This window comes from Nyctereutes procyonoides, unplaced genomic scaffold, assembly GCF_905146905.1.
Source record: "Nyctereutes procyonoides isolate TBG_1078 unplaced genomic scaffold, NYPRO_anot_genome, whole genome shotgun sequence".
Lineage (NCBI taxonomy): Eukaryota > Metazoa > Chordata > Mammalia > Carnivora > Canidae > Nyctereutes > Nyctereutes procyonoides.
This window is the reverse complement of record NW_026575040.1, coordinates 6086421-6108403: the sequence shown is the minus strand read 5'-3', so window position 1 is coordinate 6108403 and position 21983 is coordinate 6086421. Positions and strand designations below refer to the sequence as shown.

The window sequence follows — 21983 nt, the reverse complement described above, 5'->3', positions numbered from 1 at the left end:
CATCTTGTCTTCCTGCCTCTAGATTTTATTTTCTCTCACGCTTCTGAGATTAAGATAGCTCTTTTCTCATAGCACTTTTGGCTCAAAACCTTGGGAGAAACTTCATTACATATAAAAGAGAATCCAAACTCATCAGCTTGCTTCTCAACAGGGTTGGCAATTTAGCCACAAATACAGCTCCTACTACCAGCCAGGCTGATCAGCCTTTCACTGCCCCGTGGGTATGCCACTTGCATTCCACCTCTACGTTTTCTTTCATATGATTTCCCTTGCCTGGGAGATTCTCTGTTTCCCGTTCACCTACCAACATACCATCCACCTTACAAATTCAGGCCACATGTTCCCTTCCTGTTTGACTAGCTCCCACCACCACACCAGTGATCTTTCCTTCCTGTGAATTCATATCACTTAGAATCTGGGATCTTATTCTCAATTCTCAATTTTATATATTTGGTCTTGTTATTTTACTTGGCATGGATCTGTATTTTTGCTTCTTTAACTACCCAGAACTCCTTGGAGCAAAAACTATACTCTATCCCTGACGGTGTTTAACACAGTATCATGAACACACTAAATGATAAACAAATATTTCCAATTTTTGAAGGGACTACCATATCCTTTTGATAAGATCCAATCAATAATTTGTCATCATTAATCTGCAGGCCAGGTGAAAAATAGCTTTCTTCTATTCAAAAACAACTCCTTACCCAACTCCTACAGAATAAGACATCATTAGGAACAATTTACATTTGAGCAGACTATGTTTTCCTTAGCATTTCCATGTACATTGTATTACCTCATCAGATTAAAAAGGCAAGCAAATAAGTAATCAGTTCTTATTAGCCTATTTTACAGATAACGAGGCCAAGGATTAAGGGGGATGGTCCATATCACTTGCTTTTAAGTGGCAGAGTTTAGAACTGAGGTCCAGTCTTCAGTTTCTCAATCCAGTTGCTTTCTTTAACTGCATATGGGATGACTCTATGTGGATGGATGTGTGTGTATATATATATATATGTATATATGTATATGGATATATATTCATACACATACACACACTCACACACACACACACACACACACACACACACACACACGGATGTTTTCTTTGAATATACAAGGTATAAAACCAGAAGGATACCTACCTTTATTTGTAAGTATAAAATATTATTTTTTAAAAACCCTCCTTTAGTTTAATGGACCAATATTTTAGAGTGTGCTGCAGTTAGAAAGACACTAGAGTTGGAGTCAGCTAGTCCCAGGATTAAATTCTAGCTGCATGTCCCTAGACACCAAGTATTTTCATCTTTGCTTCCTTAAGAACTAAACGGGGGGAACAAAAGCTCTTTGGGAGGGTGGTGATGAAGAATCAAGGTCAGAGTATGCAAAGTGTTTGGGGTTGTGCCTGCCATACAGTAGACAGCAAATACACCATTTAGTACAAGTAACTTTTAGCAAAAATGATTATCTTCCTGGAGCTGAGCATAGACACAAATTATTGTGATTTCTAAATAAACTTTAACAGACTAACATGAACCCGCACATATGGGCATGAAGGACTCAAGTCCAGGGTACTCACAGCCAGCTGCTGCTGTAGAGACTTCACTTGGTGCTGCAGGGTGTCAATCAGCTGGCTCTGCCTCTTGCTGGGACTCCCACTCGGGGAAGTGAGCTGTGAAAGGCCACTGAGTGCCTGTTTGAGTCTTTCCACATCATTAAGCAGTTCTGTTATCTTAGAAAGAAAAAAGGTATGGGAGAAACATAGATTATTCACTTATTCGATTCTAATGAACACCTTTACACAAAAATCACTCCTGAGGCACACAATTTACCTTCATATACCAGAAAATTGAGGAATGAATATTGTCAAGATTGTTATCAATGGTATATACAATATATAAATAATGTAATTTCTTTAATTAAATCCCTCTCAGCAAATTCCTTACAAAAGCATCACCAAATTGAGAATATATATCCTAAGATCTGAATGTGACCTTGGCCTTCTTACTCTTAGTTAATATTTAAGTACCTGTGAAAGTCAACAGGTTATCTTCTAGGCCGTTTGAAACATAAGAACTCATGGGGCATTGCCTCCAACGAAGTTTGAAAAGCGAGCATGGCTCATGTAAGTCTAGCATTAACTCAAGTGCCTTGTTCATCTCAAGAATGTATGATTTTTAGACTACTTTGTCTTAAAGGGTGGGGAAAAAATCAGGAGGCTGTTCAGACTAGAAGAGAAAGCAAAGGCTTTAGTTAAAGTCAGACTGATCTGTTATTAGCTATATGAGCTTGGTTAATTTCCTTTAACCAAGGGAAGGGGTGGGGGTTCTTCCATAGTTAAGAAAATCAAATGCAATCATAAATATGTGCCTGGAATGTAGTATATGCTCAATAAGTGGCAACAATTTTAAGTAGTTATTTAAGAACTTGCTACTACACTTATACACTCTTATATTCATAACAACCTTCTGAACAAGCAGAGAGCATTTAAATTCCCAGCCATATGAGTAGATGGATCAGGTTAGTACTTGTATTTCTCCACTGAGGAGGGCTAGGGGTGTGTCTGCTTTTAGTTGTCACATTCCTCAGAACTGACCACAGCACCTGACATATCATATCGAAAGCATTTAATAATTATTTATTGTACTGATAAAGATGCACCCAATCTTCCTGGTTTCTCGTCTTCACAGTACTTTATGCCAATTACCAGGTTCAAAAATATTGTTGAGCACCTGTTCTGTAAATTGTATCATGAGGACGAATGAGAAGAAAAGGTCTGATCTTACTAGCTGGTTGAGAAGATCAACCACATAACTCTGAGACAGAAACGTAGACATTTTAAACGGATGGCAATGCTAAGAGAAAACATGCATTTGGGGAGAGGAACAGTATACCGGAGGCTAGACTGGATGGTGAAGGCTTTTGGGAAGGAGGATACGTTTTGAGGTGGGCATTAAGGAATGTATGAGACTTAACTCAGTAGGAAGGAGGGACAGGGCACTCTGGGCGAGGAGACCAGTCTGTGGAAAGAATGAGGACAGAGTATTACAAGGAATGGGAGGGCTCGGTTACTGGCATGGGTGAATGCCAAGATCAAGTCTGGGGTGCTCCCCAGTGTCCTTCGTTTCTTGCAGCCTCTCTCTCATCACCTTTCTGGTACCCTAAAACCCACTGGATCTTGACCACTCACTTATGAGACAAGTGAACCTTGAGTCTCCCCATCTTTCTTCAATTCTTGGCTCTATCAGCTGAGGAAACCAGAGGAGAAAAGCTTTTGTCTGTAAGACTTTACTTTTTTTTTTTTTTTTTTGGATCCTGAATTTCTTTGCACACTAGTAGTCTAACCGGAAAGGTGGCATTGAGCGGTCACAGAGTTAATGTTTTTGTAACCCTGTCCTGTGGGATGCTGTGATAAAGGGCCCTGCTCCACCCTGGCAGCTCTGCTCTGGAGCTTCCAAAGCAAAGCCATGCAGACTACTCGGTGCCTACCTTATTATCTTTCGCTTCGATCTGTTTGGCAGATTCCTGTATTCTTTTCTGTAACTCTGTGATTGTTGTTAAGGACTTATCACACCGCTCCTGCTGATCCTTGATTTCTTGCTCAATGCTGAAATGTAGCAATTCCTTTTCATCTTTGGCAGACAGTTGCTTCCTTTGGGCACGCAGCACCTCCTCGCAGGCTTCTTCATACTTCCGATTCAGATTGGCCAGTTTTTCATTTAGGTTGGAAATCTGGGTCTCCAGATCACTTTTTGTTGCTTTATATTTAGACAAATCAACTACCTCTCTTGTCTCTAGTTTTTGTAATGCTTGTTTTGTGTCCTGAACCTCAGACTGCAGTTTGGAGACCTCTTCGGTTTTGTTTTGGCTTTCTTCTTCCTTCTCCCTCAGGCTGGCCTTCATCATGCCCACTTCCTTCTCAAAGGCTTCCTTAACCCGCAGATGCTCTCCCAGGGGCACTGAAGAGTTCTTTTGATTCTCTAGCATCTGATGCAGTTTGGCCACTGTCTGCTGCTCCTGCTCATAACACTTTTGCTTATTCTTCAGTTCTTCCTTGAGATGCTCAATTGTGCTGTTAAGAGATTTTTTCAGGGTCTCAACTTGTTCCAATGGAACATGTTGCTTTTGCAGAAGGGTCTGGGCTGCGAGAAGCTCAGAAGTCTGTCTGGCATTGTCGTCAACCAGCTTCTCTTTCTCAGTCTTTATCTCGGTGTACTTCTGCAACAGGTCTTTCAACTGTTTGTTGAGCTCTTCTGCTTTTCTGTTGAGTGCTCTTTCCATGTCATGAGAGTTCTCGATGAGAACATTCTTATCCTTTAAATCCTTCTGAAGAGTGAAAATCTCCTTCTTCAACTTGTCATTCTCTTGCCTGTACTTCATGGCCTCTTCTTCCCTAACGTGATATTTTTGCATCTGCTCCGATAACTGTTCTTTTAGTTCTTTCTCTGTGGCTTTAAATTTTCTCTCACACTCTTCGAAGCTGATAATAGGAGCATATTTGAGCTTAATGCATTCTTGGATGGTGTCAAGTTCCTTTTTCTGGGCTTCAATTTCAGCGTGCAGTGTCACAATCTCCTCTTGGCCCTTTCTGTAGTTGGCCAGTATTTCTGCACTGTTATCCTGTACACTCTTCATGTTCTGATTTATGGCACTCATCTTCTCTTCATGCTCATGGAGGCTGATGTACTCAGCTTTTATTTGGCTCTGAGTGTTTTCCAGGTTTCTTTTGAGGATTTCATTCTCATCTTTTGTTTTTACAAATTCCTGATTGAGATCTTCCCATTTCTTCTTCGCATCTAGTAATTCTCTATTGGTCTTATCCAGCGTGCCACTCAGCGCGGTCTTAATCTCCTCATGGGTCTTAGCCGGCACATACTGATTACTCAGGGTCTTTTTCAAGCTAGTGTTTTCTGACACGAGGGCATTTATTTTCTCTCGGTCTTCCCCACACTTCTTGTTCAGTTCCGACAGCTGTCGTTTGAGGTCAGCGATGCTGGATTTCAGAGCTGTGACCTCTTTTTGGTGTTTCTCAGGAGGCACAAATACAGTTTCTAGGCGGCTAACATTCTTACTTAAACTGTCATTTTCCAACAGCAATTTCTCCATTTCCAGCTGCTTGTCTGCGCATTTTTGTGTGACATCTAAAAGCTGTTTCTTCAGTTCCTCGACGGTGACATCATGTGACTTTTTCATTTCTTCACTCACTTGTAGGGGAACATAATGACTTTTTATTTCACTTGTTAAATTATGTACTTGCTGATTGAGGAGCTTATTATCCAGATAAACCTTTTCAACGTCCCTTTGCAACACCTGATTTTTCGAAGTGAGTTCCGTGACCTTCTTTGCAAGTTCTCCTGCTCTTTGCTCCAGTCTGCTCTTGAGCTGCTCATGCTCCTCTGGCTTGACATGCTGAGCAAGTTTGGCCTTACAATTCTCAAGCTCTCTCCTTAACTGTCTGATTTCAGTAAGTGATTTTTCATACTCTCTTTCTGTCTCTCCAATTTTTTTCACCTTCTCATTTACTTCGCTTGATAATAAGCTCTTCATGCTCTCGAATTTTTCAGTTGGAACTGACAAGGTCAGCTTTGCTAAGAGTTCCTTTACCTGGACTTCCACCTCAGCAACCCTCCTTCCTTTCTTGTCTCGCTCTGTTTCACACATACTGAGTTCCTTCTGCAATCGCTTATTCTCTTCCACCAGCTTGCCTTCATCCCTCCTAAACTGTTCTACTAGCAGCTCATTTTGTTTGATTTGGTTTCGCAGTTTTCCCACTTCTGCTGATGCACCCTCATATTTCGCTTTCATGTCCTTCAACTGATCCTTCAGCTCCTCCATCAGTCTGTGATTCCCTATAGCTGCTTCACTGGTCAGGTGCTCTTTAAGGGCAAGAAAGTGTGTCTGCATTTGTTTTACTTTACCTTCCGACTCATACATTCTCTTCTGCACATCCTTCAATGCGTCTTCTAACTGCTTTATCTGCTCATCAGAGTCCTCCTTGATGCGTTCACATTCTAGTCCTAAAGCTTTGCACTCGGCCACCTTGTGCGCCAGCTCGTTCTGGAGCTTGAGGCGGTCTTGTTTGGCTGATTCGCAGAAAGTTCTCATTGCTTCTAACTCTTTCTTTAAGAGGTCATTTTCAGAATATGAGGTTTGATTGGGTAATGATAGCTCCAGTGGTCTTAACATAGACCTGCTTTGCATGTGGGCTGGCACCCCTGGGGAAGTACACTGAAAAGGGAAACAAAAAAAAAAATACTAATCACAAAGGCATAAAGAAGACATTAACTTATTTGCCAGACTTATAAAGTTCCCACATCATCAATAGTCTGTAGCTTGCAGACTAACCTAGTGGAAAAATCAGTACTGAATTTTGACGTAAGAAAAACAGTTCTGGGTATGATTCACTTAATATACTCTCAAGCAGTGATACTTTGAGAGTCTGTTCACTTTAAGTGTATTTCTGGCAAAAGAAAGAAGAAAGGGGTGGCCTGGGTGGCTCAGAGGTTTAACGCCGCCTACAGCCCAGGGCCTGATCCTGGAGACCCGGGATCAAGCCATGTTGGGCTCCCTGCATGGAGCCTGCTTCTCCCTCTGCCTCTCTCTCTCTCTCTCTCTCTCTCTCTCTCTCTCTCTCTCTCTCTCGCTCTCTCTCTCTCTCGCTCTCTCTCTCTCTCGCTCTCTCCGCGTGTCTCTCATTAATAAATAAATAAAATCTTTAAAAAAAAAAGAAAGAAAAACAAAGAAGAAAAATAGTTATGGTCTCTGGAACCTATTTCCTCTTCCTTTCTCTACTCACAGTAACTATCCATAAGTGATATCAACTTTATCAAAATACATGTATTATTTCTATGCTTTATAGCACATAATGTGCTTAAAACTTCCAATTCTGAAGCAGGTCATTAGAAGCCTTGAATCAAAAGGGGGGCTCAGCGGTTTAGCGCCTGCCTTTAGCCCAGGGCGCAATCCTGGAGTCCCGGGATCGAGTCCCACATCGGGCTCCCGGCATGGAGCCTGCTTCTCCCTCCTCCTGTATCCCTGCCTCTCTCTCTCTGTCTATCATAAATAAATAAATCTTTAAAAAAAAAACAAAATAAGTATTACAATTTTAAATCTGCAAATTATTTCATAGAATGACATATTATTTAACTTCTAATAAGATAATTTCTGAATATCTTCATTAACTCCAATGTAATATTCTTCAAATTATTTTTATAACCAGATTATATTTTTGCCACCAAAATAAACACAGCTAGTATGAGTTGTTGAGAGAATATCAGTTAACTCATAAAAATGAAACCAGTTTTCTTCTCTCAAGGAGGATGAACTAGAACTTAGCATATGATCTTAGTACAAAATTTGATTGACATCTTATTCCCTCCACTAAGAGTTGACACAAAAAAGAAGTATAATTAAACTTCCCATGAAATAGTTCATAAACATAACATATAACCACATGCAAGACTAAGTTCAATTATTTTATTTTTTCCCATACAGCCTATTACAGTAAGGGCTCTTTGCAGGTACTAACTCAATAAAAGCCACGTGCTGTGCGTAACATTCCACTATTTTAAGAGGCAGGTTTTATTGTTGTTCAGTTAAATCTACGTTGCCTTCCCCTGGATCCAAAAGAAGAAAATTAACAACGTGGAATAATTTCCCAGCCTCATTCTTCTTCTAAATTACCTTTCAATTTACCAATGATCTTTAGACTAAGACTGATATAATTTACCGATTACTTACACAGCTTTACAATTTCCCGTACTTGTTTCATTACAAATATTTACCTAATCTTAAATACTTTTCAGATGAGATTCATTTTCTAAACTTAGAATCTTAGAAGTTTCCAGCTTAAAGTGATCTTAGACATCACACAGGCTAACTCTCTCTGCCTATAAATGACAGAATGTTAAAAAGCCTTTAAAAGCCCAAATTTTTATCAGTTCAGTTCATGGAAGGTGCTAAAAATGCAAACTTATATATACTAGAAATTAAAAATAAGAAGCAGACAAACAAGAAAATCAGACACCGCTACCTCTTGGAAGCTTTCCTTATTTTGAAGTGAATTTCCAACACATAGAATATATATTTGAATACAAGAAAAATACATTTCAAAGCTAAAAAAATCTACTTCTGAATTATTCATATCTGTCTTCCCCTTTATATGGGAAAATAAGAAGAGCTGACCAAACACTGTTAATAAATAAAAGCTTACTACCAAGGACAGTGGAATTGTAATTCAAATCCCTTATTTAAGCTACTGTCATCAAAAACACTCTAGAGGGCACCAGAAACAGTAATATCTGCTTTTATTAAATTCAGAACACCAAGAACAATTTCTCTTTGATAATGAAAACCATATTCAATGTATATATACTGATATATAATGCTGCTTTCCTCTTTTTAAAAAGGCACAAATATTTTTAATAAATTTTTTTAAATCAAAACAGAATTACCTGTGAATCTGTCATGTACATTTGACCCTGTTTGAGAAGCATATCTTCTTTTCCTACATAAATCCAAATAAATGATATCTTAACTTAAATATCCACACCAAAGTAGGCTAAGAATTGATTTGGTGTTATTATGTCTCCTCTATTATTCAAAAAAAAAAAACCAAAGCATGGGTTACAACATAAAATTATCCATGTTCTAAAATATTCCTGTTTTTCCCTATTATTTCTACATACATAAGGGAAGTAATCATATTCTTCTGCATAGATCCTAAGTTGATTTTTAGAAATATATGACTGTTAGACTACATAAGCTACATAATTATTATAAAATAATCTTACAATCAGTCACAATAAAAATGGTGTTCTTTACAATTTATGGAATAAATATTACTGTTGTACTTAGCTTGAGGATAATTTAATATTTACTGGGAAGCAAAAAAATGGATTTTCTAGAGAAATTATTTATAATCAGCAAATACACAAAAGTTATTAATCAGTCTTAAAATAATTAAGAAATAAGTATTTATGTAACTTCTAATTTTAAAATGCCTCTCTGCATTGAGACTATATCCAAAGATTTCTCCAACTCAGAAAACTATGTTTCTTTTCATAAAAAATAAGCTCCAATATCACAAGATAAGTGTCTACTAATCAACAAGGCAAGTTTGGTAACTCATACAAGATACAATTTAAAAATAGGTGGCTAGGGAAAATCAGAGCCCCAGTTTTACCAGATTTTATGTTAGAGGCTGCAGTAGTATCTTCACCCCTTCTACTCCCAAGTGTTTGGGCATAACACACAAGTAGTAGAAGTTTAGCGGCAAGATTCATATACAGTTAGATGAAATAAATAAGCATAAACATTCTTCTTTGTTTAAGCTAGGGGGACGGTCATGATAATCTATGCTTTTGTACTTACGGTTACTAAAATGACTTCCTGATCCTAAATGATCGCTCTGAAATCAGAAGCATAAAAAAAATTTTAGGTGAATACTGCTTCATTTTGTTAAATTCTGTATCTATTTTAACTCTAAGTGATCCAATCATTAAAACCACATTTCAATATTCCTTGTATCTGCTGAGTATTACTCTACTTGAAACCATAAAAAGACACAGCACTAGTGACAATTTGAGAGGCCAGGTGGGAATAAACTACTTCACTAAGCATTTTAATAAAAGCAGCCAAGTGTTTCAAGGAAAAACTTTATTGCTCAAAAGAAAAAAGAAAGTGAGCCTCAAATGAACTGAAACAACTTTCAATGCATACTCTGTGCTGCTTCTTTACCTCAAAAGGAAGAAAATGCCCTACATGCATCAAGTATTCACTTTCCCACTGCTAGGAGCAGGAACCCTGCCTCACTGACTGTGAAATATTCATGAAATCCCTTTTTTTCAGAATTTATAAAATACAGATTACTTTTGGAAGGCAAAAGAAGACAGAGCTGGAGATGACACTGAAGCAAGGCCTACACACAATCAGAAATAAATCCATCAATGCATCAGTTAGGAGAAGGAGAATAAAGGAGAAACTTCAGGTATTCTGAATTGAAGTCTATTTGAACTGGTCCTTTTTTCAAGTCAGAATTGAACATATAAATTCAATTATACCTACGAGAGTAAAGACATACCGATGTGAAACTTAATCAAGGAAGTGAAAGACCTGTACTCTGAAAACTATAAAACACTGATGAAAGAAATTGAAGTCAACACAAATGGAAAGATATTCCATGCTCACAGATTGGCAGAATTAATACTGTTAAAATGTCCAGACTACCCAAAGCAATCTACAGATCCAATGCAATCCCTATCAAAATACCAACAGCAGTTTTCACAGGACTAGAACAAATAATTGTAAAATTTGTACGTAACCACAAAGACCCCAAAGTGCCCATGCAATCTTGAGAAAGAAGAACAAAGCTGGAGGTATCACAATTCCAGATTTCAACATACACTGCAAAGCTATAGTAATCAAAACAGTATAGTAATGGCAGAAAAACAGACACACAGATCAACATAACAGAATACAGAGCCCAGAAATAAACCCATACTTATACAGTTAGTTAATTTAAAACCAAGGAGGCAAAAGTATACAATGGAGACAATACTGTATCTTCAACAAATCGTGTTGGGAAAACTGAACAGCTATGTGCAAAAGAATGAAATTGGACCACTTTTTACACCATACACAAAAATAAACTCAAAGGATTAAAGATCTAAATATGACATGTGGGGATCCCTGGGTGGCGCAGCGGTTTAGTGCCTGCCTTTGGCCCAGGGCGCGATCCTGGAGACCCGGGATCGAATCCCACGTCGGGCTCCTGGTGCATGGAGTCTGCTTCTCCCTCTGCCTGTGTCTCTGCCTCTCTCTCTGTGTGACTGTCATAAATAAATAAAAATTAAAAAAATATATTTTTAAAAAATAAATAAATATGACATGTGAAACCATAGAACTCTTAGAAAAAAAAACAGGCCATAATCTCTTTGACATTGACCATAGCCACATTTTTCTAGATATGTCTCTTCTGGCAAAGGAAACAAAAGCAACGATAAACTGCTGGGATAACATCAAAATAAAAAGTCTTTGCACAGCAAAGGAAACCATATAAACGCCACCTAGCAAATGGGAGAAGATATCTATAAAACATATATCTGATAAGGAATTAATATCCAAAATACAGGAAAAACATACACAAGCCCCACATTCCCCCAAAAATAATCCAATTTAAAAAATAGGCAGAGGACATGAATAGACATTTTATAAGAGAAGGCATACTGATGGCCAACAGACACATGAAAAGACACTCAACATCACTAATCATGAGGGAAATGCAAGTGAAATCACAATGAGATACCACCTTACACTTCCCATAATGTAAAAATATCAAAATATCAAAAAGACAAGAAATAACAAGTGCTGGCAAGGATGTATAGAAAAAGTAACACTTGGATCCTTATGCACTATTGGTAGGAATGTAAATTGGTGTGGCCACTCTAGAAAACAGTATGGAGGTTCCTTGAAAAATTAATAGAAATACCACATGATCCAGTAACTCTATTACTGGGTAATTTACCCAAGGAAAACAAAAATACTAATTCAAGAAGATAGATGTACCTCTATGTTTATAGCAGCATTATTTACAAAAGCCAAGATATGGGAGCAACTCAAGTGTCCATCGATAGATGAATAGTTAAGAATATGTGGTGGACGTACACACACACACACACACACACACACACACACACACACACACACACTGAAATATCAACCTAAGAAAGGGTGAAATCTTGCCATTTGCACAACATGGATGGACCTCGAGGAAATTATGCTAAGTGCAATAAATCAGACAGAGAAAGACAAAACTGTAATTTCACTTATCTGTGAAATGCCAAATACAAATTATCAGATAAACAAAAAGTAGAAACAGACCCATAAATACAGAAAATAATCTTATGGTTGCTGCAGGGCAACCAGGATGTAGAAGAATGGGCAAAACAGATGAAGAGGAATGGGAGATACAGGCTTCTAGCTATGGAATGAATAAGTCATGGGATAAAAGGTACAGTATAGGGAATATAGTCAATAGTATTTATAACAGCATTATATGGTGACAGGCAGTAGCTACACTTGTGGTGAGCACAACATAACATAGAGAGTTGTTAAATTACTATGTTGTGTACCTGAAACTAATGCAACATTGTATATCATCTATTTTCAGTTAGAAAAAAGGGAAGATGTAGTTCATGTTTGTGTATCTGTGTGTGTACTAAAAGCTATGTGTCAAAATCAAATAGGTGACAACAATAAAATGGTCTATAGTTCTGTAACTAAGTTAATGCCACCTCCACTAATCCGTAGCGTCCCAAAGATGGAAATATGTCTAAATTTAGTTAAGCTCTTTGTTTTATATAATTTTTAATATTAGACTTTGCAATAGCTACCAAATGGGCTTATACATATATAGGTTGGGGGAGACCTACACACATAAGGAGTTCAAAAAAACTTAGTTTGGGTTTATTACTTTTACTTGATTACCCAAATAAAAATGAACAGATGAGTTGTAACATAAAATTAGCTTCGTTCTAAAATACCCATAGTTTCCCATATTTTTCCTATCAACATAAGGATACTGCCTATATATTATATATTACACATAATGCAGCATTCCTGTCGGCACTTTATGAGGAATTTTTATCATGTGAGATGATATAGCAGTAGGTACTCAATATTTATAAATAATACATTCTTAGCTTTTAATGGTTACTTTCATAAATACTGGGTCACATACAAAGTGGGCCTCTAATTTTCTTCTTGAAAGTCAAACACTCATTTCTAGTATAAAAATTCATCAAAATTAATTTATATATCAACTAAAGAAAATGTCCCCATTGGATTATGGGAAGAAAGTTATAAAACAATATTCCCACCTGTTGAATGTGCATGCACAGGTTATGCACAAAGGAAGTTCTGAAAGATCAATCAGGGGCTGAGAGTGCTAGGATTATAGGTGTGTTTATTTTCTGCTCTTAGTTTAACCACATTTTCTCAGTATCCTAAAATATAAGTGTTGTTTTTATAAGACAAAAATGTGTTGTTTTTCTACAATATATTATAACCTCATTGAAAGTTATAGACTTGGCTCCCAAGTGTGTCGAAAGCTGCAGAAAAACATGTTATTCTTAAGATGCAAGAGTCCACTCGTAGAAGAAAAGTAATACACATAAATAGTATCTGATTATAGATATCCAACTTTGATGGACACCTCAGGAATCTCATATACACATCAGTATTTTCTCATTCAAGCTATCTGAGCATAAAACTAGTCAGATCGCCTAGGTTCAAAGTTCTGGCTCTGCCACTTACTTACAGAGCCCCTCATAAATAGACTGCTCTGTGCCTCTGTCTCCTCATTTACGAAATGGAGAAAGGAATAGGATCTACCATACAGAGTTGATGTGTCTATGAAATGCATGTACAGTGCACAGAGCAGTATCCCGGCACACGGTCAGTGCTACAAAATGTTAGCTATTACTAGTTTCACTATTAACCTTAAAAACAAACATCTTCAGAGAGCCTGGGTGGCTCAGTCAGTTAAGCATTTTCCCTGGCTCAGGTCATGATCCCAGAGTCCTGGGATCAAGCCCCTCGTTGGGTTCCAGGCTCAATAGGGAGTTTGCTTCTCCCTCTGCTCCCCCCCACCCCCACCCCATCCACGTATACACACAAACATGCATGGTCTCTCTCTCTCAATAAATAAAATCTTTTTTTTAAAAAAAATATTTCAAATGTGAAAGATAGAAGCCACTCTACTAGTTCATAAGCTTATGAACCTGTATTTCTGAATAATCTTCAGAATTCAGTCCTATATATGCAAACATGCATCAAGGCATAATTCATCTGCAGTACAGTGCATGAATGTTAAATGTGCAGTGCAATAAATGTCTGCATATGTATACCTTATGTAATCACAACCCAGATCAGGACATAGAACGTTCCCAGCACTCTCAGAAGCTTCTTCACGCCCCTAGTCGGTAACTGCTCACCAAAGAGTGGCCTCTACTCTGACCTCCATCACCACAGATTAGTTTTGTCTGATTACGAATTTTGTAAAAATGAAATCACGAAATATATACTCTTTGTATCTGATTTCTTTTCAGGCAACCATCATGTCTTTACATTTTTTTTCATCACTGCACACATATTTTTCATCTCCAAAGAAAATAATTGCTTTTCTTATGTACTTTGGGGTTATAGTCCCCAGTAAAGATAAAAGATTCATACTGAATTAGCCACTTTCTTCAGCAGCCCCAGGGATGAACAATATTTTTTTTTTTTTAATGATAGGCACACAGTGAGAGAGAGAGAGAGGCAGAGACACAGGCAGAGGGAGAAGCAGGCTCCATGCACCGGGAGCCCGACGTGGGATTCGATCCTGGGTCTCCAGGATCACGCCCTGGACCAAAGGCAGGCGCCAAACCGCTGCACCACCCAGGGATCCCCGATGAACAATATTTATTAAAATATTCATTATGGCCTTGCAAAACAAACTTTGCAGGTGAAAAACTCCACTCTTCAGGAGTGGGCACGTCAGGGCAGGAAGCACGGGTCGTGAAGGAAGCAAGTGTGAGGAGGCTTCTAGGTACTGGGTATATTCTATTTCTTGATCTTGGTGTGTTTGACTTGTCAAAATTCTTCAATGTACACACTTTAACATGTGCACTTTATAATGTACACTGTATTTCAACAAAAACTTTAACAAATACCACAACTTTGGAAAAACTAAGAGCTAACTGATTCAACTAAAGCTGAGTATATGAACTGAGCCTTACTGATACACTGCTCTCCACCAAGCATTGTAGTTAATGCATACACACACAAAACCCTTTCTGAGATAATCCTGGAAACACACTATTCATTTGACACTTTGTTCTTATCACCAATCCTGGAAATACGCCATTCATTGTTTGACACTTTGTTCTTATCACCATCATAAACATTGTAAATATACAGGTAAGAGAGTGTGAAGTTCTATAAAGGTAAAGACAAAGAGGAAGGCAAGGGAAGAGGACAGGGGACGGAAGGGAATGCCCAGCCCACGAAGGTCAGTTCAGTGGTCTCAATTAACCTTTGCAAACCGCTCTGTGGAGAAAGGCAGCATCACCCCAATTTTGCAAAAGCAGCAGCAAGTTCAGAGACTTTAAGTAAACTGCCTGAAGTCACACAATAAGGAAGAAAGTAATCATTCAAATTCAAGCCTGACTCCAAGCTCCTTAGCACTGCCCATAATGTGTTATACAAAATAATTTATTTAAGCTTTCTATACCTCAAAATATTTAAATCTGTTTTTCAGAGACTCAATAGTTCTTAGGCTTTCTTCATGTTGCTTTTCTTTAGCCACCAAAAGAGACTTCAGCTTTTCTTTCTGGAATGGAAAGGAATGAACACAGAGCAAAATCACTATGTGCAACGGAGTTAAAAATGTGTTTCAGAAAATGTGAATTAGAATTACTTTGATTTTTTTAGTATTTTAAACTATTAGTAGAGTTCAAAATTTCTACAAATATACAAATAAAATATATAATATATACAAACAATACTGTGAAAAATCACATTTCTGCTGGTTGTTTCAAATCTTAAATTTTCAGACATTTTATTTATAATGTTTAGAATTTTACACCTTTTCATAAAAGGTTTCACAGAAAATGAGGCACTCAGAGGCAATAACAATAAAATGCCATGCTTCTGTACTTAAAACATATTTTTATAGTCACAGTAGGTTTTGTTTTTCCCTTTAATCCTTGTGCCCATCTCAATTCAGGACTCAAACCTCTACAGCAATATCATCTTCAATTTACATAAGATTTTACAGCTTTAGAGTAAAATCTAACATCCTACCTCACTTTCCAGATCATCAGCAACCATCACTTCCTAAATATAAAAAGAAGAAATGTATTTTCATTAGTGAAAGTTTATTTTTAAAGGCATGAGCTCAGTGAATATCTTTGTAAAAAAACTGGCACGTGTCTTTAAGATTGCAAACACGGACGTAAGGAGAAAATGTCTCTAGATGACCAATTCTGTGGTCTGAGCTGTCACTCGTTCCTCCCACTGACCACGTTCAAAAGCACTTTGATTCTTCTGAGAACCCATTAGTTATCAACTCCTTAATCCTCTTCCTCACATCTTTCGTCTACTCCTCTCTCTCCAACCCCTCCAACCATGGTTCAGTGCTTCGCTATTACCGTACACTAACAGTATTTCCTATTCTTACATGTGACACTGAAAGTTTCACGTAAAGATCCCAGTAAGATAGAACTTTCCTCAAGGGCAGTAACCTGGTTGTACTTCCTTTAGCATCTAGCACCATGACTTGACGTGGCAGGTGATCATTAATGATTTGTTATCAATGATGATCATGGATAGTTAAACAGTTTTTAATTTTTTACTATTATGTAGATTATTTACCTCATTCAGCTGTAGTTGTAAACCATTGACTTTATCCAGTAATATTCTCTGTTCTTGCTGAATTTTTCTCAACCTGTCTTTCAAATCTTCATTTTCAATCTCCAGCTCCTTAAATAGTAAAGATAACAGGTGCTAGACCAGGCTTAACAGAGCAATTCTTATGGAAGGAATTTTTAAAAGCAGTTTGTTATCCAGTACAGATATATACATACATAAAACAGCTTTAAGTCCAAAGACACAATAGTTTCAATGACATTGAAATGACTTAAAATTTATAGATCAGAAATAATATATACACATACTAGTTTTATAGAGATTTGCTTTACTGTGCTTCGCAGAGATTGTGTGTGGTTTTTTTTTTGTTTTGTTTTGTTTTGTTTTACACAAATCGAAGGTTTGCGGCAACCCTGCATCAAGCTAGTCTATCAGCACTGTTTCTCCACCATCATTTGCTTACTTTGTGTCTCTGTCACATTTTGGTAACTCAAAATATTTGAAACTTTTTTTATTATGATATTAGTTATGGTGATCTGTGATCAGTGATCCTCAAAGATACTATTATAATTGTCCTGGGGCACCATGAACTGTGACCATCTAAGATGGCAAATTTAACCAATAAAGGCTGTATGTGTTCTGACTGCCCTACCCACTGGCTGTTTCCCAACCTCTCCCCCTCTCCTCAGGCCTTCCTATACCTTGAGACACACAGTATCGGAATTAGACCAATTAACAACCCTATAATAGCTTCTATGTGTTCAAGTGAAAGGAAGAGTCACACATCTCTCACCTTAAATCAAAAGCTAAAAATGATTAAACTTGGTGATGAAGGCATGTCAGAAGCTGGAAAAGGCCAAAAGCTTGGCCTCTTGTATCAGTTAGCCAAGTGGTGAATGAAAAGAAAAAGTTCTTGAAGGAAATGGACAGCGCTACTCCAGTGAACAAATGAATGATAAGAAGGCAAAACAGATTTACGGCTGATTTGGAAAAAGTGTGAGTGCTCTGGAGAGAAGATCAAACCAGCCACAACATTCCCTTAAGCCAAAGCCTAATCCAGAGCAAAGCCCTAAGTCTCTTCTATGAATTCTATGAAGGCTGCTAATAAGACATCCATTCTGCAGCCTATGGCTCAAAGAGTAATTTCAACTTTTAAGGCTTATTATTCAAGAAATACATTTTGTATGGCCACCTGAGATGGAGATTCTTCTGATGGATCTGAGCAATGGAAATTAAAACCTTCTGGAAATCTAGATGCCATTAAGAACATTTTTGATTCATGGGAAGAGGTCAAAATACCAACATAAGCAGGAGTCTGGAAGAAGTAGATTTCAACCCTTATGGAGGACTTTGAAGGGTTCAAGGCTTCAGTGGAGGAAGTAACTACAGATGTAGTAGAAAAAGCAGGAGAACTGTAATTAGAGGAGGAATCTGAATATGGGATTGAATTGGTAGCAAATTCCATGATAAAACTAATGGCTGAGGAGTTGCTTTTTATGCAAGAGCAGAGAAAGTGGTTTCTTGAGATGGAATCTACTTCTGGTAAAGATACTGTGAGGATTATTGAAATGGTGAGAAAGGATTTAGAATACGACATAAACTTAGTTGATAAAGCAGCAGGGTTTGAGAAGATCTTCATTTTGAAAAGAGTTCTACTGTGAGGAAAATGCTGTCAAACAGCACACTACCAAGAAAACTTTTGTTAAAGGAAGTTCATCAATGTGACAAAATCCATTGCTGTCTTATTTTAAGAAATTGCCACAGCCACCCCAACCTTCAACAACTCCCCACCATCATCATCAAGGCACCCCTCTATCCCCAGTAAAAAGATGATAACTCACTGAAAACTCCAATGATGGCTAGCATTTTCTACCAATTAGGTGTTTTTATTCTTTTTCCTTTTTTTTTCTTTTTTTTTTTAAAAAAAAAAACATTTAAGTAATCTGTACACCCAATGTGGGGCTCAAACTTATGACCTCGAGATCAAGAGTCACACGTTCTTCTGACTAAGCCAGCACCCCAGCAATAAAGTATTTTTAAATTAAGGCATATATATTGGTTTTTTAAAATATAATGCTACCACATACTTAATAGACTACAGTATAATGCAAACATAACTTTTATATGTACTGGGACCAAAAAATTCATTTGACTTGCTTTATTGCGATATTTGCTTTGCTGTAATATTTGCTTTATTGGGATGATCTGTAACTGAACTGCAGTGTCTCTAAGGAGTGCCTGTAGAAGATTATGGTCCTATGCTATCTAACTAATACAAGTATATACAAGACAGCAAACCACCATGATTCTAATAAAATAAATAAAAGCATCACCTGGAAACAAAATATGCCATTTTAACTTCTGCTTAAACCTCTCAAGTTTATGAAAGTGTCCTAATGCTTTTACTACATTAATTATTTCAGTGCTCTGATGAAACATTTAACACTCCAATTTAGGGCTAGAATTCACTTTCTTAATACTACATAGTAAAGTATAAAAGACAAAATAAAATGCTTTTGCCTTATCATATGGAAAAGAGCTACATGATTTATATTTTAATGGCGTTTCAGTCACAGACCATTTCATTATGGAATCCTCCTCCGACATAATCCATATAATAACTATTTTCTGAACACTCTGACGAACATAAAATGTATGGTTAAACAAAGTGGTTTTTCCTCATCAAAATAAAAAAATGCTTAAACAAAATAAATATTCATTTACGTTAACAATAACCATCATTTTTCATCACAGTACTTAGCTTTCTAAAATGAATACAAATTTAGGATTTATGGCCCAAAACAGGTATATTTAAATCAATAAAAAAGTTATATAAAGTTGATAAATTATTTGCTTCCAGATACATACTAAAATAATACTTTCTGTAAAATAATGGGACACAAACATTCATATTAAAAATCAATTCTTTTATAAGGGATTGGGCAAGAAAACAGAATCACGAAATATAGCAGGCTGTCCTCCCTTCCGCTGCCCATTTATTTCCCCCACATTCCCTGCTACTTCTCTTTCCACCCTACCCAACTACAAACAACATTGCAATCCTTTACAAAGAAGATACCATTTTTTTCCTTCTTACCTGAATGTTTCGATGCTCCCTCTGACTTGACTTCATATTTACTTCATCTAGCATGTACGGCAAATTTCGCTTTGGCAAAATATGAGAATACATGTTAGCAACTATGGAAATACAGAAAAGTACATTTTCCTCAGTAGGCAACATATCCAATTAGGGATCTGCAGCTTATCCAACATTAAATTTTGCTGTACATAACACAAGGTGGCAGTGTTTGCACTTAAAACTCCAAGTGGAAAGCATCTTTAAGGATAGAGGTTTTAAATAAATAGAGTGTAATTGATTTCAAAATACTAAAACATAATAAAATTTAAAACCCTTACTGTTAAGGACTTATTTTAACTAAAGTTACCAAGATTTAAAAAGTAGAATTTGTACTAGACATAAAACTAAAGTTGGACTATATAAGGCGTCATCAGCCATTCCCAAAGGAAAAATCTAGTACTTAAAAAGGAGGAAGGGGAGTTATATTAACTTTGAAAGGAAATATGGAAATCATTTATTTCCTTATGCACTGATAAAATATCAAAGGTATGATAAGAAAGAGACAGACAATCCTCTGACCAGCGCTATATAAAAAAGATCTCTAAATGACTTGGTTCAGTACATGCTCTGTTTTGTACACTTACTGCTTTGAAATCTTACTCCAGCCTAGAGATTTGCTTTAATAAAAACATAACACAATTATTAAACAAGAGAGCATATAACCTTCTTCTGGCCCAAACTGACATTTAAATCTACATAACAATTTAGAAAGCTATTGTCTTTCTTTCTGAAAGCTTAAAAAAAAAAAAAAGTGCTTTAATTCTCCAAGAAAATTTTTTTATGTTTTGCATTATATGTTGAGTTTTGTTTAACTACATGTTTTCACTATCATTCAAATGAGTCTGTATTTAGAATTAGGTTGCATTAGAGAGATATTCCATATCCATGACTTGGCCCAAACTATATTTCTAGCCTAATTCCTTCCAGCAAAGGACTGTTCTTTGTGTGGGATCTGATCCATTTCCTCATTCTTCCTTCATCCCCGCTGCCTTCCCTTCAGAGGGTCCTTCATAATCTGGCAATCGCTTACGTCGCCCGCCTCTCCTCCTTGATCATGTGCAGATCACTCCTCCGTGCTGACCTTCTACTGCCCCATGGATGTGTTAAACATATTCCTATTTCAGGGCATTGGCACCTGCCCTGCCCTCTGCCCGTGAGGCTTCTCCTACAGAGCCCTGTGGCTCCCCTCTTTCTTCCTTCAGGCCTCTGCTCAAATGTCACTTCCTGACGAGGCCTCTGCTGACTGCATCATCTAAAATAGCTTCCTGCTTCTCCCCTCTTCATCCCCTAATCCTGTTCCACTTCTCTTCAAAGCAGATGCTATGATACCAAATACTAGCATTTGCTTATTGTTTTCATTTCTCTCAGTAGGCTGGGAGCAACATGAGACAACTTTGTACACTATGATCCTCTAGCACTTAGAACACATACTAAGTGCCCCACAGAGGTCTGTTAAGCAAATAACCAAATAAGTCTCTTTAAAATTTAAATTCAATTAATTAACATATAATGTATTATTGGTTTCAGAGGTAGAGCTGAGTGATTCATCAGTCTTATACAACACTCAGCGCTCATTACATCACGTGCCCTCCTTAATGCCCATCACCCAGTTACCCATCACCCCATCCCTCAGTTTATTTCCTCAGTGTGTTAAGAGTCTCTTATGGTTTGTCTCCCTCTCTGATTTTGTCTTGTTTTATTTTTCCCTCCCTTCCCCTAAGATCCTCTGTTTTGTTTCTTAAATTCCTCAAATGAATGAGATCAAATGACAACTGTCTCTGACTGAATTTGAATAAGTCTTATTTTTAAAACTATACTGTAGTCTTCTTGATAACAGGGACTATATGTCCCTTAGTACAGGAACAAATCCTATTTACAGCAGATAGTTTAAAACATATTCAACAAAAAATGGAAGTACTGAGTGTTACCACTCCTAGCAGAATATTAACTCTGTGTATTCATTTAGATACCTCCTAGAACACTAAGTAGAATGCCATTCCCACATTAATACTCAATGATTCTTTATTTTAAATATATGTATATTTCGGAAACCACTTTTCTCTGATCCCATGTAAGATAGCTGCACAGACATAACATGGTGCATTTTTTCCCACTCTACTTCCACTTAGGTCATCTGAGGAATGGGGGAGAAGGTGGAAAGGGCTGCTCCAGATAGAAAGGTAAGGTGACAGCAGACATGACCCATGCATGAATGTATTACTTAATTCTGATGGACTAGAGAGGAAAACATGCTCTAATAAAGCTTTTGGATTCTGGTGAGAGGTAGAGGAATGATGTGCAGAGAGAATGATGATCAGAATTTCTCAGAAGGTACCTGATTACTCTCCTCAGGGTTTGGAAGTGCTCAGGTTCCTCTCACTAGAGAAAAGCTGAAAGTCTGGAAGGGAACAGCCAACAGAAGAGGAAAGCTGCC

The 21983-nt window shown here is 37.3% G+C and overlaps 1 protein-coding gene across 4 annotated transcripts in view; it reads right to left on the bottom strand.

Annotated features, from left to right (window-relative positions):
- The window catches only part of UACA (uveal autoantigen with coiled-coil domains and ankyrin repeats), a 94969-nt gene that overhangs the window by 5547 nt on the left and 67439 nt on the right, over positions 1-21983 (bottom strand). For 2 of the 4 annotated variants that reach the window (XM_055319759.1, XM_055319760.1), the window contains exons 10-17: positions 19508-19576; positions 16417-16524; positions 15847-15879; positions 15275-15373; positions 9373-9409; positions 8454-8506; positions 3490-6228; positions 1580-1732 (exon numbers count right to left, since the gene is read on the bottom strand). In XM_055319759.1, coding sequence (XP_055175734.1) covers positions 1580-1732; positions 3490-6228; positions 8454-8506; positions 9373-9409; positions 15275-15373; positions 15847-15879; positions 16417-16524; positions 19508-19576 — 3291 coding nt within the window. The remainder of the gene's footprint in view (positions 1-1579; positions 1733-3489; positions 6229-8453; positions 8507-9372; positions 9410-15274; positions 15374-15846; positions 15880-16416; positions 16525-19507; positions 19577-21983) is intronic. The other 2 variants (XM_055319761.1, XM_055319762.1) reach the window with 1 other exon arrangement.